The following is a 10,956-nucleotide window of genomic DNA, read 5'->3' on the forward strand; positions in this document are numbered from 1 at the left end:
TTAAATGAACACAGTGTCCGTGTAATTATTTCGGGTAGAGCTAGCCATGTGGGCGGCCGGGTGCCGGGACGCAGCCCGCCGCTCCTATTTCTACACAGTTGTCTTGCAGAAATGTAGCTAGCCTGCATGTGACTTGGGTCTGACTATCACCAAGTGTTGTGCTTGATTTTTGTGACATCAACGAGCGGTCAGAACTAGAGAGATCTTGGAGACTTCCGTCCCATGACCTGAGGACAAGGCATATGAGATCCATAGAATTCATACCCTTTCCAGTGGTCTGTGTGCCTTGCGACCCCATGTCTCATCCCTGGGCCAATGATCTACTGAGACCTTGTTTATATCATGTGTGGTGAATGCCACTAAGCTGAAAACACAGACTTTCAATGAGCTGCATCTAGTCATGGGTGAATTCGAGACTCCAAATCTCAGTAAGTCAAGAGGGTTCTGGTTACCTGAGAAGAGAAATTCCTGTGCTTCTATTGGTAGCTGTTTGACGCTTTAAGCTGTCTTGATCTGAAGCTTTGCTTCAGAAAGTGCTATAGCCATCGATGAAGTTTATTTGGAGGGAGGGGATCGAGAACAGGATAATAGAAAACATCTCTGTGGTGCCAGTGCATTGAATGCAGAAACAACAATAGGAGCTGCATTCTTAACTGGTCTATGGACATCTTCACAAAAGAATTCTCTGGCTCTGGGATCTCACATTGTGTCCTCTTAGTTAAGCATTAGCAGGCACACACTCCATGCAAAGCATCAGCGCTCCTGGCATCTAAACTGAATTCAGGCCCAGCGGAGTGAGCAGTCTTATATGGTTCTTGCTCTCGGATATGGGATCATTCCACATCAGAACTCCAAAGCAGCTGGTCCCTGTGGTGAGAGAGAGGTGGGCAGTACCTCAGCCCAAGGCTGGTCACATCGCCTCGCATCTCTTCATTTTGTCCTTTCTCTCTGCTTACATCTCCTCTGTCTGTCCCTCATCTTCCTTCACAGATGGCCAAGACACTAATGTGCTGCTGTCATTATGTTTATGAAACAAGTTGAGGTCTTTAGAGGCTGCTGTTCCAGAGACATTAAAGCCTGATATCACATTTGATACCAGGGTGGAGATTTGCAAGATAATTAGTGATCCCTGACTGTTATTAACCCCTGACTTAAGCAGGCGATTTCCTTACAAAGGTGTTGAAAGTTAATACCACGGTTAATAGTTTGAGTCAGAAGAGCATAATGAAACCATGTGGAAAACTGGACCTACCATCAATATCTTTCAAGCACCAAAAGTAGGGAATGGAAAGGGAAAGATTTAAAAAAAAGAACGAAAGGAAATTAAAATGAAATAGACTAGTTCTGTCCTAGGCCCAGCTTTCCTAATATTTTTAATAGTCACTATCAGAAAGACAGGACACAACTGTTACATTTCGATGTAGCTGGTTGGTTAGCACTATTAATGATGTGACCTCAATATTTTTGTTTGTGTGTGCACATCTCTGGAGGTTAGGCATCAATTTTCTCTTCTATCAAACTCTGCCTATTCCTCTGAGACAGTCTTCCGACCTGAAGCTCAGTGGGATGGTGAGCAAGCCTTTGTGATCCGACTGTTACTGTACTCCCCTAGTGCTGGGATACAGGCCTGTGCCCACACTTGACTTTTTATAGTGGTGCTATGGTGTTGATGCTTAGCAGCAGCTGCTGTGACCTACTGCATCACCTTCCCCCCGAAATTAATTTTTGTCACACAAGGAAACTCACAGTGGCCCCTAGGATAGCATATAGTGGAGGTGGAACTCAGTTTTATTTTCAGAGATGTTCTCTTTTACATGAAATTATTTCACAAATAAGATAAAGGCATTTGTAATGTCATACAAAATAACCAATAAATCTAAGTAAGTTGAAGATGCCCCCATCCCCCACAAGCAAGGACCTTCTTAGTGGTGCCTGCTACTGTTCCTTCAGTGAAGCTCATCTATTCTTGGGGGAGTCCCTCAGAAAGCATTTTAGATTTGCTTTCAAGGAAAGGTTGTGTGAAGACGAAACTAAGTTTGAAAATCTAAACAAGGCCCTTCAACAGGAGGAATGGTTGCCAGGGGTGTCAAAATGAACCTTCAAAGATGACAGGATCAGTTCAGCAAGTGCCCTCCACATGAGGCCAAGCATGGACAAGTTAATGCCACCTCCTGCCTTGACCTCAGCAACCACACCACCTCATTACTACTCAGCAGAACTCAGCTGGAAACTCAGGCTTGCTAGCAGTGAAAAGGGGTCCCAAGACACCCAGACTGTTCTAACATACTCTAAGCAATTCACCGAATTAAATGCTCCTTAAGAATTTTCCCAATTAAATTTATACTCCAATTGGGATTGTCTAGTTCGTTGAAAGAGGGCATGGCGGATCTGGTGCTTAGGAGATTCTGATACTGACTTGATGTTTCTTGACAACTCAGATCAGGTCCTCTCAGTATGAAGACATGCACGAAGAAGGGAGAAGGCATGTGGAGAGTGAGGGCATGTTGTAACACCAGGGGGAACAATTTCTGCAACAAAGTTTTGAGTGTCCTGACGTAACCCCACAAAGAGACGACAAACTCTCAGCCCACAAGCTATCATTAGAGCAATGACTAAGGCTCATTAAAAGTGATATCATCTCACTCTGCCTTTTCCAACCCAAATTTTCTCTCCTAGAACTTTCTCTGCCCAACGCCCCACCAGTACAGTTCTCTACGGACATGCAGTGCCAGTGGTCTCTTGTGGATCCAGATGTTTGCAGCCGTGTGATGAGGGTCTTCCTCAACAGACTGCGGTACAATGTGATGTTGGGTGTATATCTTTACGTCTATACACACATCTTCTCAACCCATGTGGTTCAGATCTGAGAAGAGGTTTGACATTATTGGTAACATTAAACTTAACATGATGGTGCCCATGTGATCATCAAAGTTATCAAGGACTCTTGAAGGTCATCTACACGGTTGCATCTTCCCAGAGATGAGGAAGCTCAGAGTTAGGAAGCTTGCTCAAAGTTCCTCAGATCATGGCCAGTCCTCCTGAGTCCCACTTCTTTATCTAGTCACTGAAGAATGCCATTCTCATTCCGAGTCTTGTTGATCATTAACTTGGTTCATGCTTCTGCCTAATAGAATTGGGAATGACTTTTCCCTCGCTGTGAACTCCTTAGGATGGCATTCAAGACTCTTACAAGTGCCATTAATCTGGATTCTGATTCCTCTGAGGTTCGCCTCCATATCCCACACCCCTGCAGCTTAACTAGACCTCCTGTGATTCTGACCACGTGCATCATTCTTCTGTTCCCTTGCACATACTGTGGCCTTCATCTACAAGTGTGTCCCCAGTATCTTCCACTGTTTTCTTACTTCCCATCAGTGTTTACCCTTCCAAGTCTCACCTGACACGCAGCATTGCTGTCACTTAGCCCTGGCCACATCTGAAATTTCTTGCTCTTGGAGAGCAGGAATACATGGTTTGATTTCCAACCATGACAAACATAATGTGCCCTTGGAATATTTGTTGTATACAAGAAGGAGTGGCGCTCTGCTTTCTTCGTATTGCAGGATTTGGGGATAATGAAGACATGAGGTTTGTAGGAGCAAGGATAAACATGGAGAGAGATGGGACAGCCTTCCCTTTCTGGAGACCTCAGTCCTACTGTGTATTGAAAGGATCAGTGCTTGTGACAACTACGGGACCTGTGACATCTGGAAATAACCATAAAGGGTCCTATTGGCATTTGTTTCATTCAGTAAATTGCCACAAAGGTCCTGAGTGAGCCTCAGTGGCAATCTTCTGAGGCTTTGGATTGGAGTAACCATTTTATCACCTCCCCAGTAATACCCTTGAAGTCTCAGGACTGACTTGGATTATAGTTCTTCTTGGGGGAGGGGCATTCACACCAGCATGTAATGTTCCAAGCTCAGATTTCAATCCTGATGGTGAAGAAGTGGCAGAGCGTTTACTATATCCTACTTGGTCTTTCATCAGCCGATCGAGCCAGATATAGTGTAAATATAAATACGTTGCTAGTTTAGCATTTGAGCTCTTTCATGTCAGATCCTATGAGGAGAGGGGAAAATGCCAAGTAAGAAACTATCATCTCGTAATTATCTTGAAACTAAGAATTGATGATGCTCATGACAGACATGGTGCCCTCTTTCCTTCCCCCTCTTGCCCTCCACAGTGAGCCAAGTCTGTGCAGAATCATGATATCACCATTCCCAGGGATGGGAATGTTTAACCCACAGAAGGGTTTAGAGGGTTAGCCTGGAAGCCACTGCCAGACTGTGCTAGCCTCGCTGCCCCCATGGAGCACTTTGTCAGAGTCTGTGCTGCTCCTCTTCTTTCTTTGGTACCCCCATGCCTAGTGCCATGAAAAGCAACACTTGCCTCTTCATTGAAATATAGTAGCTGTTCATAGGTATAAAGTTTTTTAGTGAGCTGATGAAGATGTTCTAGAATTAGACAGTGGGTGAGGGTTATACAACATGATGAATACACAAAATCTCACTAAATTAAAAGGTGACTTTATGGCATTCATATTGTATTTCAGTTTAAAAATAAGTCATGTAATACTAAGATCTGGAACAAAAAAATTAGATTATTATAGCTGTTAAGGTCATAAAACACCACATGGCCTTTGTACTTTAGGGTGTTCTCTCTCTTTCTCTCTCTCTCTGTGTGGGTGTGTATGTGTGTCTACATATTCTGAGGTCATGTTTTCTGCTTTGTGAAAGGAGTGGAGGGCATCTAATGGTTTCTCTGTCCCTGTCCTCTGTCAGGTTGGGTGTCTTTGGTTCAGGTACTTCCTTATCTTTGCTAGCTTGGTTAAACCAGAGGTAATAAGTCTGACCTACTTGATGAAGATCTGCTGGGAACAAAATCTAGTTTGTGAAGTGGTTTAAAGGGACAGGTGCTACATCCTTTTGAATAGTTATAGAAGGGGCTGAGTGGCATCCAGACATGTCTGGGATAAATCTTAGACTAGGTGGAGATGGTTCTTGAAAAGAAGCTGGGCTTGATTACACCATAAATGCACTGGTGGGTTCTGGAATACTGATGATTTTTATCTCTGCTGAGATAAATACAGACTTTGGTTCCCTGTGCAGTGGCCAAACAGGGGCTTGGGGAGGATATGTTTGTAGGGGAGGGTGCACTTGTAAGGAGTCTTCTAGTACATTGATGGATGAAAAAGCATGAACAGTGCCTGCAGGATATACAGCCATGTTCCTGCAAGAGTTGTTGATTATTGGGCCTGCACTCAATTTGTTGGACTCTTGCTGCCTTAAATGCTTACCTTCAGAGATGCATCCAAGGGTGTTTCCTCAATTCTGAATGTGGAAGACTCTTTAGAGGAAGGGTGGATGTGGGAAGCCAGTATCACCACTCCCGGAAACAAATGTAGAAATGCCTTCTGAAACCCAGGTCTGAAACGCAAATCTTTTCTTCTCCATCTGTTTGCCTTCTGAAGCTCCCTGGATTCGAGGCCAATTGTATGCAAGATCTCAGATGATATACCAGCCTGACAGATGACAGAGCCTTTTAGGCAACAGAAAAGAAGGGCCAAGCATGAAGGGGGATTCTTTGTCGGCAGCTCTCCCTCACAGTCTCAATTTACTCTTCTCCCTGGGGAGCGTGCTGTTGAATGAGGGAGGCCATCATACCAGTGCCTTTCAGGGGTAGGCCAATGGCTTGTGTCCCATACAGAACCTCAGTGACCTGCAGAGAAGGTGAAAGAAGATATCTGTTCCTTCCTCTTATCCTCCTTCGTTGGTTGCCTGTTCATCCCTTTCCCTTTTCGATTAACCATGAGGCATCTATTTCCTCAGAGAAGACCATTTCTTTAACTTCTTGCATGTTTTTCTGAGGTCAGTTCCTCCACTCACAGTCCCACAAGGATTCATTATGCATATTCACTCTTGGCGGACTGCTTTAAAACATTGTGAAGGTCAGCATTTCAATTAGAACCTGAGTGCCTAGCACAGGGCATGGTGCATAGTGTATGTCTGGTCTGTGACTATTAAATCAATAAATAATACCAGCTCTTCCATAAATAGTGAAGGATAATTATAAATTCTATACATATTTAAAGTTGCTTTCCTCTTTGTGTTTGTGATACTTGATGAGAAAATATTCTAATTGTGTCTATTAAATCTTTTTTATATCTATGTCATAATTTTTTGGCTAAAGCTAATAAATTTTGAGAGAAGAAGTATGCCTTTTAAAAATGAAATTTTATAAAGTGATGATTTGTTAAAGTGTGTATAGCAGAACACTGGTCCCCCTTTGGGGTTGTAGTAGTTGTTAAGGGAAACATGGTCTGAAGGTTAAGCAAAGTCCTGGAGAAGGTAGATTAATCCATTTTCTCTATTATAAGATGCCTGATGTGATATCGCTTAGGACTAAGAGAAAAGAGGGTATGTACCCAGGGTGTTCCTGCAGCAGCACCATAGTGTTTTAGGTGGCCAGTTGCTCAGCCCCAAAATAACCACACATTATATTATTTGCAATACTGTTTGGCCAATAGCTTAAGCATATTTCTGGATAACTCATATTTTAAATTAACCCATCTCCATTAATCTGTGTATCACCACAAGGCTGTGGCTTACCTGCCTCTACTGTCTCTTATGGGGCTATATGGCTTCTCACTGACCCCGTCTTCTTTCTCCCAGCATTCAGTTTAGTTTTCCCCACCTGGCCAAGTTCTGCTTTGTCATAGGCTAAAGCAGTTTCTTTATTTATTAAACCATAAAAGCAGCACATAAACAGAAGGACTTCCTACATCACCATAGCTTGTACTACAGTGCAGAAGGCAACAGAGTTTTTAGGTATTTTACTATTGATCCAAATCCCTGAGAAGTGAATGGGTGTTTATACCTGTGATCAGGGCCCAATTCACAGCACTTTCTTCACACATCACATCTGCTTTGTAAAACTGAAGAGACAAACAAAAAAGAGTGAAAACACTTCTTTTCCTGTCATAACAAGTTATCAGACATCTCCCATGGACTATGCGGCCTATGCGTATGGCTTCAAAACCATGCGATCAGCCCCAGAGGCTCTTCCGTAACCTCCCAGGACTGCTCCATAAATGCCAGTTCTCTGCACAATAATTACCGACTCTCTCCTTGGTAGATTCATGGGCATCTAGGAATAATTGCTGCAGAGCTCACACGTCCAGATTTACAAGAGGCAAACAACCTTGTATTTGCCCCCGGGGATTATCAGGTGTTCAAACTGTGCAATGTAAAGGATGCTATTGATCACAGAACGAGGGGGAGAACTCGAATTTTCACGTCAGTATTTATCTCACTGGGTGAGAGTCTGGCTCACTAGATTTATCATAGAAAGACCTGTGGGGGATAATTCTCCTCTTCTCTAGATCTCTTGTCCTCCTTGAGTTTTATAAGCAGCAATAAGTCTACCTGCAGTCAGAACCCTTTGTTGTCTGCAGACAGAATTGGTTTGTTGGTACCAGAAACCACTACTATGGAATCTTGGTCTAGTACAAAATCTCACCCTGTGATTTTGATGTTTTTCCCCCCTCTAGAGATCTCAGGGAATACGGAGGACATCCCTCTGGTGCGCTGGAGGCAGCAATGGCTGGAGAATGGTACTTTGCTTTTTCACATCCATCACCAAGATGGCGCTCCAAGTCTCCCTGGACAAGACCCAACAGAAGAACCCCAACATGAGTCAGCAGAAGAGGAACTAAGGATCCTACACATCTCAGTCATGGTAAGAGCAGGCTAACCCCAGCCTTCCAGTCACACATAGTTTGTGTTTACCTTGATATTAAGAGTCTTGGTGTCAGCACCATATTCGTTGGTTTCTTGCTGTGATAACAAAATATCTTAGGTGACAACTTACAAAGAAGCCTGCAGTTCTGGAGGTCAGGTCTCTGTGTCAGTTCTTCTCTGGTGAGGACCTTCTCTGCTCTATCATATCATGACAGATAGCTATGATGGGGCCAAGTGTGGATGTGCTCATGTCCTAAACATGTTGAAAGCCAGAGAGGCACTATAGTTCCCTCCTAGGGCATTCTGCTGATCAATAGGGGACTTCCCAGAGGCTTCACCACCCACCATTATTGACATTCTAGAGACCATGCTTCCAACCTAAGAGTCTTTCAGGGGAAGGGGACATTTAAACCAACACAATAGATGTAGCTGTTTAAAGTACAAATCCATAAAGGTCATTGAACATGCTGATGTGTAAACTTCTCGTTTGTGGGGAATGCATCCACGTGGGCCATAAAAGTTGTAGTTATTTTTTTTCTTTATCTATTTAAAATTCTTTTCACTTTATATATCAACCCCAGTTTCCCCTCACTTCCCTTTTCGCACCCCTACCTCCCCCCATCCCAGTCCCCATCCACTCTGCAGAGTGGGTAAAGCCTCCCTTGGAGAGTCAATGAAGTCTGGCATACCAAATTGAGGCGGGACCAGGCCCCCAGACCCCCGTTATCAAGGCTGAGTAAGGTATCCCACTATAGGGAACGGGCTCCAAAAAAATAGGTCATGTACCTGGTCCCATTTCCAGCCCCCCTCCCAACAGATCAAGCTGCATAACTGTCACCCACATTCAGAGGACCTAATTTTGTCCCATGCAGGTTCTCCATCTATTAGTCCAGAGTTGGTGAGCTCCCATTAGCTTGAGTCACTTGTCTCTGTGGTTTTCCCCATCATAATCTTGACCATGCCTTACTCATATGATCCCTCCTCTCTCTCTTTAGCTGAACTCCAGGAGCTCAGTCCAGTCCTTTTCTGTAGATCACAGTTGCATCCATTTCTACAGCATCATTTTCCAACTGTCCTTCCTAATCCCAAGCCTAGAAACATACCCGTATATGGAGGAGCATTTTGGCTTCTTGTGTAACAGTCTTGGCTGTCCTGGAACTTGATTTGTAGACCTGGCTGGCCTCAAACTCACTGAGACCCTCCTGCTTCTGCTCTGCCTCCCAAATGTGGGGATTAAAGGTGTCCATCACCACTGTCCAGTGATGGAGAAGCTTTTTCAAACCTTAGATATTATCAGAAAGTCTTAGAAAAGAATTATTCAGTTAATATTCTGGAATAAATTAAAATACTTACCCCATGAAGGTTTGTTGGATGACTGACTCTCTCAACTGTTTGTTACTACCAAATCTGTCTTTTGTCCCAACCACAAGAAATCAGCACCCTGGTTCCTCTTATCCATAGTAAAGGGTATGCCAATACATGCTTTATATCCCAGTTCCAAAACTTCTTCACCATCATCATATCTATATGGAAATGTAAAGTCTCAAGAACATGGTAAAATTCTTCTTAAAGTACTAGGAACCTGAATTTAGGAACAACAATAAAAATAAATGCTATAATGACAGGTTGTGATTGGTGAGGGGTTTGGGGTAATATTTCACTTACTGGTGAATACTTAGCAATAGAAGAATGTTTTTCACATGGCTAATGCATCATCAATATTTGTGTAGCAAATATTACATTTTCAATGGAGACAGAAAATGCCCATTTTATTTGACATGAATGTATTGGTGAGCCAATGCATTATCTGTTTATAAGAGGTTCTGAGAGTTGGTTGACACTTGACTGATTACACATGGGCTATGTGCTTAGGATCCTGCTACCTCAATGCTAATATGCTCATATTGGCCTGGCCTAAGTCTTCGTTTAATTTTAATTGTTCTCTTGCTCTGGTCTTATTACATATTATTTAGTTCTACCCAGCACCACGTAGCCTGAGCTAGTGCAGAGAACAGGGTAAATTCTGCATGTTTTGTTACTGACGGCAACCATGAAAAAATTGGTACATTTTATATAGCTTGAAAATCTTCATTATCCAAAATTTAGGATGAAAACTTTCCCCATAAAAAACCTGGCCTATCTATATTAACCTAGTCATTCAAGTAGGTACTTGCACAGACAGACCCAATGTATATACATCTGACTGAACTTTTATATAGTTAAAATAGCCATGAAGCTTCACTTTGGACTTTATGCTTTCATAATCAATTCCATTTTATGCCCATATCTACCCAGAAAATAAAGAAGAAATCCGTGGTAAAGTAAAAACAAGAAAAGCAAATAGTTTCATATCCCCTTTTTATAACTCATCTCCCTGCATTCTGCCCATTACAAGTTCTTTACAATAAAGTGAGTCTTGTTTTTTAAAATACTGGTTTAAAATTTCTCAGAATATAAGCCTTTCATTTCTTCTTCAGTCAGTGTCCTCATAGATAACTGGCAGGTTAGGTTACCTTCGTGGACCCAGGCGTGTTGTTTAAACTACAGGAAATGAGAAGCTCCAATGTCCAGGTAAAGCCATAAATGAAGTGGGAGAAAGGAAGCTACCCTACCTCACAATTGAAATTAATCAGTCGACTCATGGGGGAAAGGAGTTATGGACCCTTAATCTAAAGCTCTATGCTATGTCAGGGAAGATCATCTTCAGTGTGCTTATGGCTTCCAGAGAGTGGTGAGATCAAGCAGGCATACCCTGTTAGTCAGGGACTACATCACCTTCACGTTGATAATACCATTTTCTTCCATCAACCCAGCTACCCCGACCTGTGCTCATAAGTAACTTTAGCTCTGTTTCTGTTTGATTCAAGTCCATTACAAAGGGCTTGTCTTTGTCATACCAAAATTTTTTAAAATGCCAAGTAAATAAAACCATATAAAATTCCAAGGATGAACGTTTGGTGTGGTTATGTCAGAACATCAGCCCCTGACTACCAGAGATTAAGACAAGGCTATGTGAGAAAAGGTTTGGCAGGGGAAAGGATACAGGATAAAGAACTGGCCCAAGGCAGCCTGCAGCTTGCTCTAGAGGCTGTGGCCACACAGTCAGTGCAGCCATCTATCCTTACCCTACCATCTATCCTTACCCTACCATCTATCCTTACCCTACCATCTATCCTTACCCTACCATCTATCCTTACCCTACCATCTATCCTTA

The 10,956-nt window shown here is 42.8% G+C and overlaps 1 protein-coding gene across 2 annotated transcripts in view; it reads left to right on the top strand.

Moving 5' to 3' along the window:
• Positions 1 to 10,956, top strand: part of Astn1 (astrotactin 1) — a 346,089-nt gene that overhangs the window by 125,038 nt on the left and 210,095 nt on the right. For both annotated transcript variants that reach the window (XM_005363931.3, XM_005363932.3), the window contains exon 2: positions 7,553 to 7,740. In XM_005363931.3, coding sequence (XP_005363988.1) covers positions 7,553 to 7,740 — 188 coding nt within the window. The remainder of the gene's footprint in view (positions 1 to 7,552; positions 7,741 to 10,956) is intronic.

The sequence above is a fragment of the Microtus ochrogaster genome (assembly GCF_000317375.1).
Source record: "Microtus ochrogaster isolate Prairie Vole_2 chromosome 6 unlocalized genomic scaffold, MicOch1.0 chr6_random_2, whole genome shotgun sequence".
NCBI lineage: Eukaryota > Metazoa > Chordata > Mammalia > Rodentia > Cricetidae > Microtus > Microtus ochrogaster.